Genomic DNA, 23,760 nt, shown 5'->3' on the forward strand with positions numbered 1-23,760 from the left:
ACTCAAGGGGCTTTCACTACGATTGGGCACAGAATACCCTAAACTATTTATTCTATGCGAGTCTGAGCCTGGATTCCAAGTGGATCTAAGAAACAAGCAATGACTCAAAAGGTCTGAGTACAGTATGAAGAAGCACCAAGGTTTCTCTGACTCCATGGCAAGTGAGTGAATATTTATTCAAAAACTCAGTTTAAAAAGAAATAGAACTAGTAGTAGATATCTATTTACGTTTATTTGGCAGCCCCTTCCAAAATCTGGGCCAGAATATAAATACCCTTGCCTCCATCATCACCATCTGACAATCAGACACTCTGGCCACATGACCATAACAACCTCCAGGCGCAAACTAAAAGCTCATTAAAGACTATATGAAGGCTATTTATAGAAGAGCTAAACAAAGAAGGAAAGAACTACTAGCAAAATTAATTAGACTGTTCATACTTTTGACAACTATTACTATTTGTTTGAACTCAAGTGTACAGTTCCTTTACTGACTGGTATTGATGACTACAGAGATGCCACGTACCCAGAGTTTTCAACTGACCCTGTAGTTTTTTGGTTCAAGAACTCAGGTTTTGACCTATACTCTGTATATCAGCCTTCCTGTTGCTGTTTAGGCAGCTGATAAGAGGCAGAAATCCTTCTTGCTCATTAGGCCATTAGCTGCTGTTAAGCAAAGGGCTCAGGGAAGGGGCTGTTCAGTGGCCCAGAGGAATGTGCCAAACTCCACATAGAAAGCCAGCCCCGATTTGGGGTTAAGAATTTAACCTTAAAAGGCTGGCAAGTCATAAATTTGCCTGAGCTTCATATATACGTGTGACTTTCACAGTTTATATTTCCTAGCCAGGACTCAAAGTCAAAACATGCCCCTGATTAATGAATGGTACTAATTGTTATTCCTGACTTGAGAACATTAGTCTTTATCCAAAATATTTTCTTAAAAAACACACAATCTCATATTTAAAACTCTCTGGCTTAGGGGAGTTTGGATAACTGGTCAGAAAAAAAAAAAAAGAAAAAGAAAAAGGAAGAGGACCCTAACGTTATCTGTTACTTGGTGCTACCATTTTGGTAGTCAAGATTGACTGAAAAGCTTCCATTTCACTGTGTCCATCAAGCAAAGTGCAAAGGAATGTCCTCCAAATCTAAACATCTGAGATAAAGCAACCATCTGTGAGTCCACACAAAAACTGAGCTGGGGCCCGGGCAGTGAGGAGGTGGGGGGATGGAGGGGCTAAAGTATCTTTAAGCACATTTTGTCTAACTTATCTTGTTAAATATTTATACATAACTGCATAACCTAACAACCTTGGCCAAGCTTGGAAGAGATAATAGATACAGGACAAACCAAAGATCCCCAAAGTGTAAACACAAAGAAAAAAATACCAAGGAATACACCAACTGGAATACTCTCTCTAACCTGTAGTCAAATTTGAAACTAGGACACTAAAATCCTACAAATGAAACAATGTCCTGAAACGTGATAACTTCATCAGGGAAAAGCAGGCTACAATTTGGTTAGCCTACAAGGTAGGTGTCAGTTCTACCCCACAGTAGCAGTCTTTCAAAGGGGCTCCCTTATCTTTAGAAAAAGGAAAGGCATTCAGTGTAAGAAAAGAGATTTCTAAGAACAGAGATGCAATTTGCATTCATTGAGAATTATGACAAAGTGGGAGAGAATGTAAACTACATTGCAAGGATCTGAGGTATTCAAGTCAGATATATTTAGCCTTGTCCTATCTGTACAAAAAGCCTTTTAAATACTCAGAGTTCTTAGAAAGTGGAATGTAAATGCATCAGTGCATATTTTAGACCTCTTCATTTCCAAACTAAGGAATTGAATTTCACAATATCCCAAGAGAAGTAACCAGGTACCCAAATATGTGGGCAGAAATGCAAAGCCTGTTTTCTCTCCAGGATCACCGAGGGCAAGCGGATGTGGAGAAGGCAGAGGAGGATGGGGGAAGAGAGGGGAGAAAAGGAAATCAGGACCTATAAGAAAAGGAAACACAACTTAAAATAGAGAGGAAAATATCAAACATTCCACTCGTCTATTTTTTTTAAGAGAACAAGAAACACAAAAGCATTCAATAAATATAACAAACCATAAAACACCTTCTGTTCTAAACTATAACCACTTGAGAGAGTGTGAGGGTGGAAAAGAGGAAGGCGAAAAGAGAAGACGTGGGGAGCAGTCCAACAGATGATGAAGGGAGGACCCTTGGGAGCTCTGGAGGTATCCTGATCCCCCAAAAGGGCCATGATGATTGTGCACAGAACACCCACTCGGAATGGGGGTCAGAGTAACTTGGGCTACTTCTTATCACTACTCTATGAAATGTTGATGAGCTTTTGGGGAATTTTCCCAAAATTGTTAGTTGGTAAAACATCTCATGGCCACTAGGACCTAACTTGAAAATAAAACTGAATATTGTTGAGGGGTGGGGGAAGACTCCAAATGATTGAATAAATGTTGGTTCCAACATCACCTTCAGGCTTTGTGAATGAGGCAACCTTACCCTCTCAAAGAACAAAAAGGCAATCTGACAGCTTTTGAAGGCCAAAAGAACCTTCAGGCAATGTTATTAAATTGACCCACAGTACTGAAGTTTCAAAGGCAAGAAATGACTTGGGTTTTCGAAATTAACACTTGTATAAAACCTTCAGAATTCCATGGGGGAAAATAAACCTTTATTTCAGAAACAGACTTTGAAGTTTGAAAACAAAGCAGAAAATCTGTTTCTGAAAACAGAAGGGACTATTTGAAACACTCAGCACAGTTCTCCCATGGCTCTTTGAAACTCCTCGTGAGCTCCACTCTGACTTCTGGGGGTGGCCAGAGAAGACACACCTCAGAATGCCAGCAAAAGAGGATGTGGGAAACCATTAGTTCCCTAGGGTAAGAGCAAAATGATCTCAAAACGTATGTGCCTCTGGCCACATTAAATTAAGCCAAGGCCTAGACTAGAGGTTCTATCCATCTAGGGGAGCGAAGACTGTTTTTCAAACTAGTCACAAAGTTATTAGCAAATGAGCAAAGATCCCGTAGGCTCTCTCTAGCCCACCCATTCTCACTTTCTTATGCTCCTTCCTTCTCTCCCTCTCCCTCTCCCCCCAACACTCTCTGAATCTCTCTCTCTCCTTCCCCCTCCTCCCACCCTCCCTTCCTCCCCGACTCCACCCATCCACATCAATGAATAAACAGCTGAAGCACAGCACAAACTTGAGAAATCAAAAGAACAATGACCTATTATATGCAAGACCCTCTCTTAAGTATGCAAGGTTCTTACCCTCAAGGAGTTTACATTTGCCTACAAATCACCTGGGGAATGCTGTTAAAAAACACAAATTCGGATTCAGTAGATCTGGGATGGCACCAGAGATTCTGCTTTTTTTTTTTTTTTTTTGTGCCGAAACCCCGGATTGAACCAAGGTTCTGCATTTCTTATAAGCTCCCAGATGCTGCTGACGCTGCTGGCCCATGGGCCACACTTTAACGAGCAAGGCTCTAGTAAGAAGAAAAAAATACATAAATCATTACAAGAGCAAAGGAGAACCAAGGCCATGGGAGAAGTTCACTGATAGCAGGGTTCAAAGGGAGAAAGGATCACAGCTAGTCATGGGGAAACATGAAGTGATTCATGAAGAAGGTGACATTGCACTGACACCTTGAAAAATGGGTAAGACGGCAGCAGGCACTGATGAGAGGAAGACAGTCAGGTGGTCTGTAAGCAGAGGCTTGGAGACAGACAACCACAGGGTCCCTTCAGCAGTGAGTTGCCAGCCTGTTATGCTTAAATAGAGGGCACACATGTCAACAGGATAAGAGTGAGAGGCATGATGGAGGGAGACTCGCAGGACTTAGCCATTTAATTTGGATGTGAGATGTGTACAAAGAAAAGTCAAAGATGATTTCAAGGTTTCAAGTTGGGTCCCAAGCAGAGATGCTATCACCAGAAATACAGAATGTTGGAGAGAGGCCGGTTTGTGCAGATAGGAAGAGAAAATGATGGACTAATTTTCTACTGTGTTCAAAGTGAAGCACTGGCAGAACTTCTGGATGGAGATATCTAGCAGGAAACTGGGAAATACTGAACTGGGCAGCGAGGAAGAGGTCAGGCTGGAAAGAGATGGAGGAGTCATTCAAGCGGCGAAGATAATGAAGTCATGGGAATGGTTGTGGGAATGAACAAAGAGAGAACAGAAAGGGCAAAGGACAAACGCGACTGGAACACTTGCATCTAATAAAGGGTGGGAGGAAGAGCGTAAACAAGGAAAGAAAGCATCAGCTTTACAAGTAGGAGGGGAACCCAGCGTGTACAATATCCCCAAAGTCAAAGGAGTGTGGGAATTTAAGTCAAAGACTTTATATCCAGACCATATTCCTTCCCCTCATAATCCAATGTGTACACTGGAAAGAGCATGAGCTATGGCGTGAGACAAATCTGGATGTATAATAAATCCTGGCTCCACCACTTACACAACCTTTGCGAAAGTAAACCTTTCTGGGCCTCAATTTCTTCCTCTGTAAAACGGACATGACATCACCTACCTTTCAGCTTTTCTGTGTAGATTACATGAGAGGTTAAATATAAAACAACTGACACACAGTAGGCACTCAGTAAATTGTAGTTTTCATGCTCTTCACTTGTGGCCCTTCCAAACTATTCCATCAACCTAAAAGTAGCCTCAAAAAATCTACCTAAGAACAAGGAGTTTCAAGCTTACGTTGAATGAAAATAGATACCCTGATGAAGGTAAACTCATGAACAGGGAAATTAAAGAAACCATTCTGCCAGAGAAACAGAAAATTATACAAGCCTCTCCCCCCACCAAGCAAAAAAAAAAAAATCACATCCCCATAGACACTTAAGAAAAGATCAGCCCAATTACACAAGTATTCCTAGTATTTGCTTGGAACCACATGTTTCAAAGGCTAGCCAGCATGGCCCAGTCTGAAATGGAATAGAGACCAGAGCTCCAAAGCTACACAGTATTACAGCTTTCTTTCTCCAAAGGGGGAGAGCCAGAGGGGCCTACATGTTGGAACCAAGCCGATCTGTGGAACTCAGAACCTGCAGACACTTTATGAGTGGCTGCACTGTTTGCACATAAGATATATAAAAACAAGGCTTTCCAGACATAAATGTAATGTATGATTGTGAAAGACCACCCACTGCTAAGAGTAACAACGACTTTCAAACAGTTTAAATGACACACGTAATTATTAATTATTGCTATCAAAAATAATAGAAATCTGGTCCATTGAGTCTAATGTATTTTTCTACATAGAAGTATGTGTGCGGGGTGTGTGTGTGTGTTGGAGTACATAATCTTATTTGCAAAGTTTTGGACTATGACAACATATACTCATACTTTTAATCAAAAGAGTTCTTAAAGTCTTTGGCAGTTTTTAAAAAAACTCACCAGATGTTGGCAAAACACATTTTAAGACATGTCACATGCAAAAGCCTGGAAAATATCATCCACACCCATGACTTCCAACTTGAGTCTATATGTCGATGAGTCCCAACTATGCTTCTCCTGAAGTCCAGAAGAGTATATACACTCTTTCCCGGTGATCTCATCTATCCCCAGTTTTCAATTACCATCTACATGCTGACAATGTCCAAATATGTTATCTCCAGCCCTGACTGCTCTCTCTTCTATTATCCAACACACAACCTCAACTACCTACCAGACACTTCTGCCTCAATGAGTCTGACCCCTCAAACTCAACCTGTTCAAAATCAAACTCGTTATTTCACCCCTCAAAAATACGTTCCTCCTGTGTTTCACTCATTTGTTCAACAAATATTTACCGAGCACCTATTACCTGCTGTAGCCTCATCACCCCGCAAAACTAGAAGTTCTAGACTCTCCCTTCTGTCCTCATAACCAGTCACCAAGTCATGTCTACTCTACTTCCTCTGTTCTCTCAACTTTATCTTTTATTCTCCTAGTTACTGCCCTGGCTTTTCACCTGCATTATTAAAACTCCCTGCCACCACTCACTCCCCAGTTACCCTCCATACTAAATAGCATTTCCTCTTCTTAAAATGTTTTCATGGCTCCTCATCATCCTTGGATACAGTCCAACAAAACTCCTCAGCATATCCTACCTACTTTTCTTTTTCATCTTTCCTCTACTTTCCCCACTTCTGTACTCCAAACAATCCAAACTATTCCAATACAACAAATATGTCATTCTGTCTCTTAAATCTGTACCTTTGCACATACCGTACAGGACAGCCCACTTAAGGCAACTAGGCACCCTCTTCCATAGCTCAGCAGCACCCAGATCCCCACAGGGCACCCAGCTCATCCTGCTGCCTTGACATCCATGGTTTTCCTTCCTGGGTCCCTCCCTAAGCAATGGTTTTATCTTATTCATCAGCTCAGTACCTGGCATAGAATCAGTGCTCAATAAATGCTGGTTGAAGTAAAGAATGAATGGAAAACTTTTAAATATTTATGCAGAGATAGCATATAAAGTTCATTATTAGTAGGTTCATTTTCTGACAATTTCCATCTGTTTTCCAAAACAGTTAAATGTGGTTCCCCAATAAAATCAATCCATGAAACCTAACTTGAAGTGCCTCTTGGGTCACAGTCTCATTTCTGTGGAGCTCAACACGCAAGCCAGCCAGCGCTAGAAGTAGTTCTCCAAAATGAACCAAATTCACAGTATGGGTTAACCATCACTACTTTGACAAGGATCACATCTCTGTACTTAGGGAAATGATGGAACTTTATAAATGAGCAGTAGCTCTATGATATCAGTGGCAATTAGCTCTGCAACAATTTGGGGCCAATCCAACTGAAAGTGGTTTACTCAAGCTCTGAAAAGCTGTACCCCCCAGTTCTTCCCAGTGTAGGTTAGGCTTATTCTCTAGATTATTAAGGGGGTACAGTTGTAGGGATATTTTACATGTGTGTATGTACGAGTATACAAATATGTGTGTGTGCGTGGAACCAAGCAGATCTGTGGCACTCAGAACCTGCAGACACTTTGAGTGGTTGCATTGTTTGTACATAAGATATACAAAAGCAAAGCTTTCATGACACAAATGTAAGGTATGATTGTGAAAGACCACCCACTGCTAAGAGCAGCAATTCACAACTTTCAAACAGTTTAAATAGCACATAATTACTAATTGTTGCTATCAAAGTAATAGAAATATATATTTATACATATGTATAATCTATGAATATATATGTAAAACATATGCAAATACCACATTTAGATAAAGCTGCAGCTAAAATCTCTCTCTACTTGTCACTTCCTCCTCAAACTTTAGTTTTGAAAGAGGGGCAACAAGGCTCCCAGGGCCACAGAGAATAGAGAAATATGCTTCAACTTCACCACCCCCCCTTCCTCAGTCTCTGCTGCAGATCAGTTTAGAAAATGATGCATTCAGAGAATCAGTCATTCTCTATCTAGGTATATGCCATCCTAGGACCTCATGTGACAGTGATCAAGTCCTCTAGAATATGTCTTTAGGTATTTATTCTTACAGTCATTCCAACCTTTAATAATAACTCTGTACAAGGCACTCTACTCGCCACTCTAGAGGATACCAAGACAATCAAACATGGCTCCTACATTCAATGAGCATAGGGTCTGTCAGAGGCTATGAATAAACTATGGACTTCAAAAAACATGGATACTAAGTAAGAAGTACAAATACAGTAATTCTGGGAACCAAATGCAATTAGGGCATATCTCTGTATTATCTCTGCACACATGATAATTTCCATGTTCAAATGTTTTCCAATCCTTTCAGTCTGTTATGTGCCAGTTAACTTTCTGATATATACCAGAATGAGGGTTCTTAATCTACTCCCTGTATCTATCACCCTAACTCTTCCTCTCTTCACCATGTTTCCCTCAGCTTCAATCATCCAAACCAAAATTTGACAAAGAGCAACGGAGAAACCCAGGAAGTATGTATTATGCAGAGTGTGGGAGAGAGGGAACAGAACCACAATTAAGAAGGAAACTATGCAAATAGAATTCTAACATTATTTTTAAATGATCATCATTTCTTTCTCTTTTCCCCTCTTTCCTGCTTGGACCTGTATCTGAAAGAACTCCCGATGGGTCATCGCTAGCCAATTTTGAGAGTAAGCCCTAATGCATACAGAAATTAAGAGGACTCTCATGAGGCCCTTTAGACTGCTCCAATAAAATTCCCATGGCTGAAAACCACTTTGGATTATGTCCTTTTAGATGTACATTTATGAAGTTTGATGTTATAGGTAAGAAACACCAAACACTGAGGAGAAACTTATATACATTTAGTGTATGTTTCTGTAACTGACACCAGTTGCATTATTTTCACACTAAATACCACAGATCTGTAAAGTGAAAATAAATATATGCATTTATATATACATAAATATATTTATTTTTAAACTACTTAAAATAGCCTTGTAAACAAGCACAAGCTACTTACCTCTTGTAAGACTTGGCTAGTCTACTTTTATAGTACAATCAAATGAATTAAGTCATATAGTACAGCCAAATGAATTAAGTCAATGTCCTTTATCACTTACCCATAGACAACAAATGGATTTTTGACCTGAAAAAGTAGTTACTTTTTTAGAAACCTTAGTATATTGGTAAAAAGGAATCAACTACTTAAATATTGGTTTTACGGAAATTTTATGGTTACAATACATTTATAATTCCATTCATTCATTTAGCCTACAAATATTTATGGGGTACCTATTATTTGTACTATGCACTATGCTAGACACTGAGGATACAAAGATATATAAAATACAGCCCCTATAACCTTGAGGAGATCACAGTCTAGTAGGGAGATACAGATAATTACAAACACGTACCTTAAAGATACCATAATCAGGATTTCTAATTTTCCAGTAATAAACTTATATTCAAAAGGCAGAGTCAAAAGGCCAATTAAAATTCTACTCTAAAATTTTGCTGAATTTATAAGAAATAAATGCATGCTTCATTGTGGAAATTTTGAAAAATACAGAATACTCTCAAAATCATCACTTCTGAGAAATGTACATCTTCCACCTTTCAGGTGAATGGTTGGAATACAGTGGGTGGACGTTTCATTTATAATGGCTTTAACTTCTCTGTCCCTTTTTACTGCCACTTTCACTTGTATTTTATCTCTCTTCCTATCAATTATTTATCAATATAAGCCTATTAAATATACTTCAAAGAGCTTAGTAGATTTACTAATCTAGCATATAAATACAAGTTCAGCTACTAGGCATAATTAACTGTTCAGAACACTAGCAATGCATTTTGGTCCTAACACTGACTCCTTTTCCCTCATGAGAAAAAATACAAAGTCTCAAATAAGGCTTTATGTAGCTACACACATAGAGAGGCAAAAGTGAAAGTGCCTTCCTTGTTAATCAATGTGGATTCATTTTTGTTTAAAAATGGCAAACAAGTATTTCTAATAATTAGCACTTGGATAACTAATATTTAATTGGCCTAATTCGAAGAAGAGAACTAATACTTTACTTTGTACATTCAACAAGGTATTCAAGTGAGACTATAACGTCCCAGTGAACATTTTCCCCTCACACACAGCATTTCAAAATGCACATTTTCTCTGCTGATATGCTCACCTTCGCGTTGCTTTGTGAATCGCAGTGTTCCTGCCATTACGCTTCAGAAGGTAAATTCCCATTACTTTATGCTGTCTCTAAAGCCAGTCTGGGGCCCATGACTTGGACTCTATTTTCTGATGCTCATTTCTTAATGGAGTGCTGGGGATCCTGTTTCAAGCCTGACAATTTGCTAAATATGGGCAGATGAGTGGGGGATTTTTCTGCCCACACTTTCCATTAGACCCTAGATTACCAAAAACATCAAACCTGCTTAGAAGCTCAGCTAGGGCTGAAGAGATGCTGGTTCCTGGTATGGTCTCTGGAATTGAGCCTGTGCACAAATTCTGATCCCAGGTTACAGAAACCTGTGAGGTACATCAACAGGTCCAGGCATGTGTCACAGCTCAACTCCCAAATATGGTAATGTCAACATTAGTGAGAAAGGTCTAGCTGACATTAAATCAAAGAGACTTTGATTTAAGAGATGTCTTACAATTTATGTGCTATAATAATTGTTGATCTTTAATGATACTAAGCCAGTCATAACAATGTTGCCACTTTCAATTTGTTCTCTGGGTACTCAACATTAATAAACCCTGCCTGATGGTAAGAGACGCCAGCTAACTGAGGTAAGCCTGAACCAGTCTCCAGTCAAAATATAGGCAGCTTGAAAAGTTTGTCCACATACCCCAATAATGTCTCATAAAAATTTGGACTTAGACTTTTAAAATAAGTAAGATGACATACAGCTTAAGAAAGTATTTGAGAGTTTCATAGAAGAATACATAACGATCTAGAAATTCTATTATCAATTATTTACTAAATGCTCTACGGTACTCTTAGCATTGTGCTCAACACTGCATCAAATACAGTGCTTTCCCTTTAAGGAGCTTATAATCTAAAACATACAAATAGCCATATGCAGAAAAAAAGCGAGAGATCAGAGTAAAAGGAAGCATTCACAAAAATGTACAAATTCAGCATGCCAGAACTTTTCAGTTGAGCAATATGATCCCCAGTGAAATTCTTTCCAAATGATGTATCGTGTGCACAAGTTATAAGTGATTATCTTCAATTTTCTTAGAAATGAGTAATAAGATACCTCTTAAGAACCATGCTTTTGTATATGCATCAAACACTACAGTTGGCGTGGTCCTATTGATAGCTGCCATTTAAGGAGAACGTATTTTCTGTCTTGTCTCGCATCAGACAAATCCAGACCTCTTTTCTCCCAGGTTGGTAATAAGCAGCCTTTTTCTAGGCTACAGTGAACAGCAAACATTGCAACTCTAAAGACAGAAGCAGCAGAATGCTCAAAAATATTGCATCAAAATATTGGATACAACCTACCGGCCCATAAGAAAAAAAAAAAAACACATTGCAAAACTGACACCATCTGTGTCATCTAGCATCCATCAAAATCCTCTTATGCTTGTATTTCCTAATGCTTACAAACAGAATTTGCTCCAAGAATTAAGAAAACTTTTTAAGATGGCGGCCCTATTAAGCGACCTCTTCCTATCTCCCACTTCATCTCGTCAGTTCTTTTCCCTTGCCCAGGCTGGCTATTGTGACCATTTCAGCCAATTTCCTGGAGGTATTTTCTAGCCCTTTTCACCCTATTTAATCCCACAAGTTTCCTGAGAAGCCTGTTTACTTGTATGCCCCCCCCACTAGACTGTGAGCGCCTTGACAAAAGGGACTATGTCTTACTCCTCTCGGCACCCCCAAAACCCAACACACAGCAGGCAGTCTGAGACTCCTTTCAGGCCAAGGCGCTCCACCGACCATCAGCCTTCTCCTCAATCAGATCGATGCTTCCCTCTGAGAACATCTCGTTACCAATCACCAGGATTAGCGCAATAAATATATTCAGACCACATTTGAGAGAGTTCTCTAAACTATTCCAAGTTAGCACATGGTGATACAACTTTTTCAAAGTTTGAACAAATCACCTGCTCACTCAACTGTCTAGGGCAATCTCAGAGGAGAGAAACCCCTCCCACACCTCACTCTTCTCTCTCCCGACTTTAGGACCGCTAACTGCTTCCAACTAATTGGGGAACTACAGCTGGCAACCCGGAGGAGGTTGCTAGTTCTCATACTCTAAAGCAACAACAACGAATACCAAACTCTCTTTTCGAGAACGTTGATTTTTATTTTTATGTTGTTTCATCCATTTGAGAAACTCCAAGTCAATTTTGGCTCTTCAAGGCTGCCTTTTACCCATTCGGGCATTTGGCCTCCTGGATTGGTTCTTGCACTTTCCAAGGCCCTCTAAGGCAAGACTTCTCAGTCTTTGGGGAGTTGCAACACTACCACGGTTTGTTTGATTTTCTCATTCCCATCCGTCCCCTTCACCACCACCCCGACAAAAGTGGTGTATGGCATTCATAAAGTGAATTACACTTGATTTTTGTTTAGAGGAATTTTTTTTCAGACTTCTGTAACATTCCCTTGAGACAATTGGAAACATCATTGTCTGATTACTAGCTCACTTTCCTTGCCTAAAATTGTATCCATTCTTGATTGCGCCTGTGGGTAGGTTAAGCAAAACAAAATAAACATCTAGACTTATGAGCTCATTGGCTTTTTTCTGAATTTTTCTAAATTAAATAAGGGCAAAAGAGCTGCACTGAAAGTCAGTTATATGGATTTTTCTGCCAAATGCTAACTCTGTGTGCCTGGTTTCCATCTGTGGTGCTTTCCAAGTTACAAATCCTTAGGAAAAAAAAAAGAGTGGGGTACGAAAAGATCTATGGATTTGGGGGACATGCTATTTAGCATTGCTATCCTGTGCCTTTGAACACTAAAAGAAATGGGAACATGAGATCGTAAGGCTTTAGATCAGCTTTGTGGAAGTCTAGTGTAGTCCTTCAGCACCAGTGATTTATTTTTTAGGCCGGCTGATTTCAAATGCCATTTAGTCTCATCCATATTAGCATAAGAAATGTACCTTATCCACTCTAACCCAATTCTGCTAATGGCCTAAGTTAACAGTCAATCCCATGCTCCCCCTAAGTGAGACAAGACATTCTTGAGGATTTCTCCTTACTGTGACCAAATCTCATTTTATCTGGGACAAAGAAAGCTTTAATGCAGTTAATACAGTGGAGCGGGAGAACTGAACACGGCTTAAAATATAGATGGGGAAAAAAAAGTCAAGCGGTCATCATGATGGTTCATAACTATCAAATAATTTGCAGCGCTCTTTCAATTTCCAACCACTGAACGACAGCAGCAAATCACACATTTATTCACTTTGAAATTATGCACTTGCCATTGTATTTAGTCGGCCATTATCATCTCTCCTCTGAAATACTGATGAGCTCTTTCCACACACAGACATTAGGATTTTTACCATGCTTTCCATATCTACAGTGACCATATTTGCCCAACTAAAATTCAGGACACATGGTTTCATGCCAGGACAGAGCATTGGAAATCTGCACCATCCCAGAAAATCCAGGCTATATGGTAGCTGTGTGGGTATCGCCATATTTGAAATTTGGCTTTGCTCCAGAGTGAGTCAGAACAGTGCCTGCCACGTAGAAGGTGCTCAACAGGGCATATGTTTGTTAAACAGAAGTGAAGTAGGGAATGTTGGGTTTATACGGTAAAGACCCTTGGAAAGGGATTTTTCCTATAGAGTTTGGGAAATACTTAAGGAAAATGAAAAATCTCCATTACGAGTCCCTGCTCTCTGTATGTAACATGGCCATCCTTAGGCCAGGAGTAAGGGAGCTTGGAAGGAGGGAGCCCAGGCCAAATCTCATACACACAGTGTGTGGGCCCTCCCAATACTTTTATACAGATGCTGCAAAGAGGCAGGCAGCCAGAGAGCTGGGGGAGGGCAAGGGAGGGTGAGCTCCTGCTTGAGCCTGTGTAGAGGGGGGTTGCTAAATGAGTATCTGTGCATTCCCTCTGGTCTTTCTCCTCTTTTAAGCACAATCTTTACCCCTTGGCTTCAAACCCGCCCAATGTGGCCCCAGCTCCAACCCTGGATCCATTCATCTTGTGGGGGGCTCATCCTGTGAGGACCAATTTTTACATTACCAACAAAAGCATGTTCTCTGGCCTTACCAAGCTAATTACCAGGGCACTTCGAGGGGAGAGAGATTCGCCTGCTGTTGCAGCTCTGTGGAGCTGATTCATAGGTTGCCCCTTACAGCTCCTGCACACGCCCACGTGGTACGTTATTAACACTTAACAGAGGAAGAGGTAGTTCTACCCTTCCTTAGAGCTAAATCCTGCAAAGCAATATTTAACATATGCGCAAATGCATTTCAGTCACCAAAAAGGGTGACCAATTACCTTTGCAACTAAACAGCAGGCTCGCTCGGCTCTTTTCATCCACCTAAAGAAAAGGCTGAGGGCGCGCTGGCTGCCTAGGTAACCTCCCGCTAGTGAACGCTCGCCGGCAGCGCCCACAGGGCGCGCATCGCATTCACAACTTGGCCCAACCATCAGGCCCGCCTCCCTGACTTGTTGAGAGCCACGAGCCAAGTTTTGGCGAGGGCTGCTCCCCGATCCCTCGGAAACGCGGGACGCGCGCCTCGCTGGATGCCTGGGTGGCGAAGAGACACTGGAGGCCACAAACGTCTTACGGTTTGTGAATACAACCAGCCGTTTCTTAGAGCGCACCTCTGATAAATAAACCTGTTTGAAGCCGACTCTTCTTGCCTGCATTGCCAGTGTAGCAACTTGTCCTAATTGGATTCTAAGGCAGGCTTTTAGGACTCCAACCGTGGGACAGTCAATCACACAAGGCCATTAATATTCATCTGTTGACAGCGGCAGCGCTCAGGGAAGGTTAAAATATGCCCTTACAACACGACCTGATTGTGCAGAACAAAAGGCAGGCGTTCAGAAACTTTCCTCCACCTAAAATCATCTCCCCTTCAGGGTCCAGCCTGTCAAGAAGGCAGATGAGTTTGAGAAGGGGAGGAGTTAAATCATCTTTGGACTCCTGCTCCCCGGGCCAGCAGCCCGGTTTTGGAAACGATTTTGCCAGCCTAGAGAAGAGACGCTGTTTGGAAGGAAAAGGCTCAGCCCTCCTCATTTGGGGGACCCTCCTACCTACTCAAAAGTTTCCCTCCGTGTGTCTTTACCTGCCACTGAGGATTCGGAGATCTGTCCTCAACTTTGCCTGCACTTGGGCCCGCGAGCCTCGGGAACCCAGGCTGCGGAAAGGAGGGCGTGAGGGCAGGTTGGGGAAAGAATGGCCGGAGCCGCGGTCCAGCTGAGGCTGAAATTCCGGCACGTACGTGCGAGCGAGGGTGGCAAATTCCAGAGGCACCAGCTCGGATGTGGGGCGCCAGTTCGCCGAGGCGGGGAGAACCAGCTCCAGCCTTCCCGCCCTCCCCCCAAAAATGGGCGCTCGCTAGAAAGGCCATGCTCGCGGTTCCTCCCAGTCGCACCTTCGCTGACAGCCCAGCGAGCTTGGGAGATGCGGACACGGCCCACATATACCCTTCTTCCCTTTCTCGGGAGACCTGGCCGGGCCCGGGCACGGCGACCACTCCCAGGTGCCCGGCCGCTGGGCTCACGATCGCGGCCCCGCGGGGCTAGCGCGCTCGGGTTACCTCCACCATGCGCCCCTTGGCTCACCGCCGGGCGCGGGGAACGCGCGAGGGACGACTCCTCACCTGGCACCGGGGTTTCAGGCACCCACTTGAGTCCGGGCTGCAGTCTTTGGAAGAAGGAGCGGACCTGGTGACAGGTGGCGTCCGGCGGCGGCGGCGGGGGCTGTGCCTGTCCCGGGCAGTCCAAGCTGAGCAGCATCGCCACCACCAAGCACGCGGTGCGCACGGGCCCTGCCATCCTGCTTCGCCGGGAGCGAGGAGAGAGCGGGAGAGTGGCAGCGGGGGCGAGAGCGGTCCCAGGACTCAGCAAGCCTGGCAGTGGCCCTAAGGAGCGGGAGACGTGCCGCTACCCAGCCGCTGCAAAAGTTTCCTCGCAGCTACCTGGGCGCTGGGCGAGGGCGGGAACGGCTCGGCGGCTCGGGGCGGGGCGGGGTTGACCGGGTTGGGGCGGGGCGAGGAGGGACCGGGTGGGGCGGGGCGAGGCGAACTGCGCGGCCGGGGGGCGGCGGCGGCCGCGCGGCGAGGCTGCGGGCGCGGGGCTGCGAGGACTGCTGGGGCACCGCGGCGCGGGGACCGGGCAGGAGCGGCGCGAGAGGAGGACGCGGAGCGCGTGCGGTGGCTCCTGGCCCCGCAGCCCAGCTGCCGGCTCGCCGCCGCTCTACACAGAGAGCTCTGGCATAACTACTGCAGAGGGGCTGCAGGCTCGGGCGCGCTGATTGGCTTCCCAGCAGCCGTCCCCTCTGACTGGCTCTGGGAGAAGTTCCCCAGCCTCACTCCTCCTTCCCGCCGCTCATTGGCCTACAGCCGAGAGGGCTTTTCCCTTTAGGATTTTTGCAACCTCTCCATCCTTCCTTGGGGGTGCGTGGGGGTCCCTGGCTTAGGTATCCCTCCTCCCAGCCCGGTCCAGCTCGTCTCTGGCCACCAGAGCCTCGCAAGAGGTCTTCCTCCTCCGCACAAAATCCACCTCCTCTTCCTGTTCTCTGAGGAGCTTCCCTCGAACCGTTTTCCCAACGCAGCTCTGGCCGGGTTCGGAAACCCACCCCACAAATAGTCACATTCAGGGGCAGCTGGGGACCGCTGGCAGAGAGGGGCAGGAGGTTCACAGCCTGCCTCATCTTTGAATACTGTACCTAAAAAGTCTGACAGCCCGTGGGGCTTACTAGATTTGATTTAACAGAACCACGCAAAGTCAGAGAAGGCACCTGATCCCAGGATGAAATCTGTCTCCTGTAAGGTAGCCCCTGGTGACCTTTCATGAAGCAAAGCATAACTGGTGACAACAAGATAACCTGGGGCTTAAAGTCAGCCTAACTCATTAGAAAATCGTTTCACACAGCAAATTCATTGAGCCAGAGCTAGCCTGCTTGAGAGGTCTCCAAGACCCAAATCCCTACCTCTCCTGTTTAAATTTCATCATTTGAAATCCAGTTCTTTGAAAATCAGATACCTCTCAGAGGAGGCATGTATTTGGTCATTACCCATATGCTCCTAAGTAGGGATCTTTAACTCCCAGGTCCTTTCTGGTGACTCCCACACACACCTAAGCACAATGTCTGGCACATAGCAGGAACTCGATAAGTGTTTGTATAATGAAATGATTTAACACCTCAGTGTGAATTAGTTTATCATCTGATCGTGTTGTCCCTGATCTAGGTAAAAGCAGGTTTAGGTAAGGAAAGAAAAAGGAGAGCCTCCACCCCAGGAATTCTCCAACGAGTGCCAGCCAGGCCAGGGGGGGAGACCAGCCAGGCCAGGGGGGGAGAGGTCGTGTGCCAGAACTTGTGGACTGAGAAGAGAGGCAAAGGAAAGACAGGTGGCCGAGGAGCTCATTCATTCATTCAGTAACAAATATTTGAATTGCTGCTACGTGCCAGACACTGTGAGATACAAACAGACAGTGGGATACAAAGATTAACCTGTGGTACCTGACCTCAAAGAGCTACAGGTCTTGTGGGAAAGACAACTAAACAGAAAAATGTTAACACAGCATGTGGTAAGTGCTAACATAGAGGCAAATGCAGAGTTCTAAGGGGGTGAGAGGGCAAGTCACAGAAACCTTCCCAGAGGAGGTGATGCCCTAAACTCAGGCTTGAAAGACCAGTAGGAGTTGAGGTGAGAAAAGAAGATGGGGGGAAGGGGGCCAAGGGAAAAGAAGCAGGACGAACAAAGATTCTGACAAGAGAGAGCCTGGCATGGCCCAGTGGGATGGTGGGAGGTGCAAGTAATGGTTTCAGGCTGGGGAGTTAGAAGAGCTACAGCAGCAGAGGTAAGCAAGGGTCAGATGATGCAGAGTCCCCAAAGCATGCAAAGGAGCCTGGGGAACCACTTAAGGAAACTCTAAGCAGACAGGTGACATGACCTTATTTGCCCTATGAAAAGATCTCTCCAGCAACATTGTGGAGAATGGCTTGGAGAAGGAAGAGGTTTGGAAGCAAGTTAAGAGGCTGTGAAAATAATCCAGACAAGAAATGATAAACTCCTGTGTCAGAGGAGACTCGGAAAGGGAAAAAACTACCGGAGATATTTAGGAGATAGAATTCAAAAGGCACCTAGTGGATCTGGGGGTTGGGAGAGAGAGATTCAAGGACGGAGGGCTCATTCATTCTTTTTTTTCAACAAACATTTGAGTCCAGCCTATGTATCTGGCATTCTTCTCCTACTTCATAATTTTGCCTGGGGCTAGGCCTGCGCCTGCATTGAACATTTGACAAATGACATATCCACTTTAAAAGAAACACCAATTAAGAGTCATAATTTGGCTGGTGAGTTTGATATGTTCCACCTGTGGAGCCCTGTGACCAAAGGGCAGATTGGAAGGCAAGCATTGATTGAATTTCATGACCTCGCAGAGGAAGACATGACCTCCCATAAATTCATGATCTTCCAGAGCTCATGCAACTAACTACAAAGGCAACAGTTGTTTTCAACTACTGGGTACTGAGTACCTTGAAAAGAGGGACTACGGCTTCTTATTTTTAATATATACTTTTATATCTAATACACTTTGTACGAGCCAGAGCAGTGCTTCCCAAAGTGAATCCCTGGTGGTATGTGGGCCGGTGAAGTTTTTGGTTGTTTTAAAATAAATATTTGTTGTAATGTGGATCAGAAATGTATGTATATACATAGTAGTGCATCCAACCCATGACTTCATTAGGACAAAGCTAGGTAGACAGTACTGTGATAAATTCACTTCAATAAAAATGTGAGCTGGCTTAAAAAAATATTAAACAGTATTGAGAATACGAGGATATAGCAAAACCTGTGCGGTGGTATGTGAAAGACAAGGATTTGGACTTAGGTCGTAAGCCAACTGACCCTGAGGTTTTGGCAAATATTTCTTTGGCCTTAAAGCTTCTGCGCCGCCTCCAAGCAGCTACATGAGGGTTTTACGCCGACCTAAGGTAGGAGTTAATTTAACTTTCTAGGCTTAAGGAGTGGTTGCATTTTTTTTTAATAAGTGACCCTCAAAGACTTTCTAGCCTTCCAGCCCACAAGCTGTAACTCTAACAGTGGAATTTCAAGCACTGGAATAAGCACCGAAGAATAGGTTTTCGGTCAGGAAAGCCTGCAGGGGCACTGTGGACAGCTGTCTATCGAGCGTGTGGAATTTTACTGACAGAATCCAGTTCCTTTACCAAAGCGTCAAATCTGTTCCTTTATATGCTATATACTGCTGAGATGGGTGACTATGAATTAAGGTTGGGTTTTCTCTTTCCCTTTCACGTAAACAACTGTCTTACTTTTCAAGGCTCCCTTCCTCATATTAGAAGTCAGGCCAATGACTCATCCTTATTCTTCAACTAGAAGAGACAAAGAGAAACAATCAGTCTAGAAACACAAAAGGGTGTGCTGATTGAGCCGGTGTTCACTTTCTACAGTTCGTGGCTCTGTGCTTTCAGGCCCAGTTGGAAGCATTTCGATAACACCATTGGGCCCCATTTTCCTCTTTGGGCCGCAGAGGAAGGCTACCTAGCACAGCAGGCCCAGAAGAACTTTTCTTCACCTTTCGCTCCTCGTCTCCAGTTTGAAAGAATTCGAGAATTCCCAGCTGTAGCCAGCAGCTATTATCTTGCTGTATCTGGGAGGAGAGTCTGGTTCCATGGCTCCAAAAGCAGCATAAATCAAGGTTTCTGGGAGAGGGTTAAGAAAGGGTGTTCAACAGCTGCCGCCATGGGAGGGGCTCATACATAGCCCTGCACACGGCCACACACGCACACACGGTTTGTCTTGGGCCCGGTTCCCTTTGCCGCCACAGGTGATGCTCTCCCCTCCCCAGCCCCCTGAGGTACACAGTATCCTCTCCTCCCCTTCACACCACCCTCAAAACCTGCTTTCTGAGAAGAAATTTTAAAACTCATCCGCTTACAGGGTATACGGTTGATAGGATACAATGGGGCTGCTCACCCAGGGGTAGGGGTATTTAAACAGGGATCAAAGCTTTAAACCGAAGGCACAGGGCTCTAAAAACTGTGGAATTCCAGGCATTTGCCAGTGGGAAGGGAGTGTTTAAACTGAGGGGCAATGAGGCCTTTTTAGGTACACCTGAAATCACATCATGTAGACAGTTGCTTATATGTTAGGCTGGCGCTGCTAACAGTCAACACCTCCCTAGCCACACCTCTGCACTCTGGCACACAGCCACTTTGTCTCCTTCTCTTGCAGTGTATGACTCCTTTGTGGGACAGAGGGGAGGGGAGGCGCCAGGCACACTGATCCCAATTCTCCCAAATGTATAAGCTATGATCAGAGAATGAATTATGGTCCTTTGGGAAAGAGTGTTCATTCATTCAATCCCGGCCAGCAGGCCAGTGCAATGTAAATGGTAACTTTGTAAGTTGAAAGACTTAAAGCCATTTTGAAAATTGCATAATAATCCCAGGTAGAATTTGGCTCTATGCGTATGGAAAATTAATAGGCCCGGCTGAGATGCTTGCATTATGAGTTGTGGATGGATAGCCTCTCCCCAGACCGGGACTATGCTTTGCCCTCTCTAAATCCACAAAATGTACTGAGGTTCTCGCAAGTTAGAGTTCAAGACTTTGAAAAAAAACTATTGAGATTTTTATTTGTGGCATCATGTTGATTGCTGCAAATAAAAAATTATTCTATTCTGTCTTCGTTTGTGTAAGGAATATTGATCTAGATTCCTAACATATTTCTTCATACCCCTAGTCCATTGAGTTTCGTTTTTTTTTTTTTTTTGATTGGGCAGATATACTATATGTCTATCTAACATTTTGTCTCTATTGCATAGGAGAGTCGGTTTTCTATTAAAATTTAAGGGGTTTGTAGTTTGGTGATCGAGAAGACGGTAGCTTTAAATCTAAAGGCTGGTGACGCCTGAGGCACAGCTTTATGTGCCACATGGCAATCCACGAATACTTTGTTTTGCTTTGAATTATTGTGTCCCCCAAAACACAGTGGTTCAGGTAATGTAATATATTTATTTTGCTGTATGGTGTGTAGAATCTGTAAGTAATTTTACTAAGCTCTTTCTGGGTCTTTATGCTCTGGAACCTGGGTCCCCAATAGGTCAATAGTTGGTCTCTAACCATTGACCTCTCACGTGTTTGCTTCCCTCAAGGTCCTCTCCCATCCCCACAGCTCCCTGGATTCCCAGCAACACATGGGAGGAAGTCAACAGCCAGCCACCGCCACAGACAGCAACTCATACTTTCAGTGGCCTCGTCCATCCCACTTCCCAAGCCTCACCCACAGTCCTAAGTCCTGGGGAATTTCAACAGTAGCATCTCATATGAAAAGGCCATCCCCACCCCTACCCCTAACTCTATAGCTATTGTAAAGTCTATCCATTAGGAACTGTGTTCTTGAGAGGCAGTATGGTTGGGACCTGTAGCCGAAGGAGGGGAAGAGCAGTACCAGACCATTCCATACCTTACCAACCAAGCCCAGAGTCTGCTATACTTGTTGTACCAACACCTGGGGTGACCACTACATTTGCCACATTGGGTAGCAAATGTATGTTTACTTTTTTGTCTCTACCATGACTTGTGAGCTTTAGATGCGCAGGAGTTCATATTAATATCAGAAAATAAAAATAATATTAAGTAAAGTGATCCTTCACTACAGACTGTTTGAGAAGTATTATGCTAAGTATGTGCACGGTGCTTTGGCCCATGGTAGTCACTGAGTAAATGTTTTTAAATAAAGCCCTGATATGCTTTTCTTTACAAAAATAAATTCCTGCATTCCCTAATGATAGAGAGTTCCTATTAAAATCACAAGGCATAAAAACTTTCCAATAATAGGTAGCCCATTTGAGGATAAATGTCTAACTAAAAGATTTCTCCTACAAAAAGTATCCCACAGGGACACTCTTCTTCCGTGGCTCGCTCTTATTCAAGCAATACTCAGAAGTCAGTAAATATGGTTTGCATGAGATTCTGCATCTCAGTAGAACTTGGTGTAAATTACAGATTGGAGGTTGAACTCCACTACCTTCGTGTTTTATTTTCTCCATTATTTCCCCCCTAATTTATGTCATGTTTTCTGTTGTAAATGAAAGAGATGCTAGCCTGTGTACCAAAACATAGCAAACATACCAAAACAAAGCAAGATGATAAGATCCAGAGGGAAGTACTGCTTCCTTGGAATGCCTTCATCTCATTCATTCTTATAACATGTCAGAAGTATAGCAAGTCTCCCCTGCCATAAATAAATTGTATGTCATTACTCAGAAGATTTAAGCTCTGTTGGATGTCTCCAGTCATTCCCTAACTGCTGTTAAACTTATGGTCAATGTCATATGGTTTGTTAGCAGCTTTTTGTCTGGTATTGTTCTGAAGTTGTTTCATGTGGGAGTGCCCTGTCTTCCCAAATAGATTGGAATAATTGAAAGAGCAGAGGACCAGCAGTCGAAAGAGCTGGTTTCTAGTTCTCGTTCTGCCACTCTGAGCACTGTGACCCTGAATCAGTAGCTTAACATCTCTGAACCGCAGCCTCCTTAACTGTAAATTGAGGATGGCGGACTACATGCTCTCTAAGGTTCCTCCTACCTCCGACAGTCCGTATTTCTATGACTGTGAACTCCTCGAGGGAAGGGTTCTTATACTTCTGTACCCAGAATCTGGAGCAGTGCCTAGAATGTATAGTAGGGCCCCAATACATATTTATTGAATGAATGGCTGAATGCATCCCTCACAACACAGACCCCAGAAATGGCTCCATAGGAGATTCTCAAGAAATATTTGTTGATTCATCAGTGCGCTTCTTAATCAAAGTACTGTGTACAGATGTAGAGAACAAACGTATGGACACCAAGGGGGGAAAGTGGCAGAGGGGCGTGGGGTGGTGGTGGTGGGATGAACTGGGAGATTGGGATTGACATGTATACACTAATATGTATAAAACAGATAACTAATAAGAACCTGCTGTATAAAAAATAAAATAAAATTCAAAAAAAAATCAAAAAACAAAGTACTGTGTACAACATTTAAAATCTAATTTTTCTCCTAACGAGAAGCACAGTAATGCTTGTTGTAAGCAATATTGCAAGAGTGGAGATATAAACAGACATACTTCTGTTGTATTTTATCTCCAGAAGTCTAAGTCAGAGACTTTTGTAATTAAGTCATTAAAATTTTTAAATAACTGAGGCTTTGATGTTGACTCTTTAAGACTGTAAACTACTAAAGGTAAGAGACTATGTTTACCTAAATCTTAGTGTATGGGGGTCTAACAAATTATTATATTGTTTGGAAATTATGGTAATAAACTTTTGGGAGTGTTTATTATTAATTTTTCCCTGTTGAAAACCTGTGTCAATCCTATCTATGGAAATCTTTCTGAAATGTATTACATATTTCCCTGCCTTAGTAAACAAAGTATGTGAAATCTAATCTAATCTATTCTTGATGCTCTGTTATATCTTATTCAATTTTTGTACTGTGTTACGAATCTACAGAAATGGTGAGACAGTGAGCGGAGTCTGTACTGGGCCTACTACACATCATGAAACTTGCTTTCTTAAAAACAACAACAGGAATCCCCTGTAATGATTTGTCCCTTCCTCTTTAACATATGATATAGAATGCATAGATGCATGCCCTCCTGCATTAGTCTGCTTTTTACAAATTATAATTCTGGGGTCAAAGGCTAAATTAGCCCTTCCTGGGATGTTCCTCTGGTTTTAGCACTAGTAACTTCAACCTCTCAGTCGATTTCAACCCACTCTCCGGTTTACTTGCTTTAACTTATGTTGCAACACAGTGATCACAAGAGTCCGCTCGGCATGGTGGAATGGGCATAGGTTGCAGAGTTCGATAGTCCCAAGTCCAGATTTTAGCTCTATTACTTACTAGCTGGGGCACCTTGGACAAGCCGCCTTACCTGGCTGAGACTTCACTTACAAAATGAGGATTAAAAGCTTAACCTCGGTTGATAAATGGATGAATAGATAGATCCATGTGATAATACAAGTATAATACAATGCTAATTGTAGAATATAGGTAGTCAGGATACTAGTGTCCACTATAATATTCTTTCAGCTTCTCTATATGCTAGGAAAAATATAACCTTGAAAGGTCTTTGAGAGACTAGAGATAAAATA

At 43.2% G+C, this 23,760-nt stretch overlaps 1 protein-coding gene across 1 annotated transcript in view; it reads right to left on the bottom strand.

Annotated features, from left to right (window-relative positions):
• The window catches only part of GPC3 (glypican 3), a 427,066-nt gene extending 411,449 nt beyond the window's left edge, over positions 1-15,617 (bottom strand). The window contains exon 1 of the mRNA XM_082377895.1: positions 15,252-15,617. Coding sequence (XP_082234021.1) covers positions 15,252-15,426 — 175 coding nt within the window. The 5' untranslated portion in view covers positions 15,427-15,617. The remainder of the gene's footprint in view (positions 1-15,251) is intronic.
• Positions 15,618-23,760: the final 8,143 nt, after the last annotated feature.

The sequence above is a fragment of the Balaenoptera borealis genome (genome assembly GCF_965194805.1).
Source record: "Balaenoptera borealis genome assembly, chromosome: X".
NCBI lineage: Eukaryota > Metazoa > Chordata > Mammalia > Artiodactyla > Balaenopteridae > Balaenoptera > Balaenoptera borealis.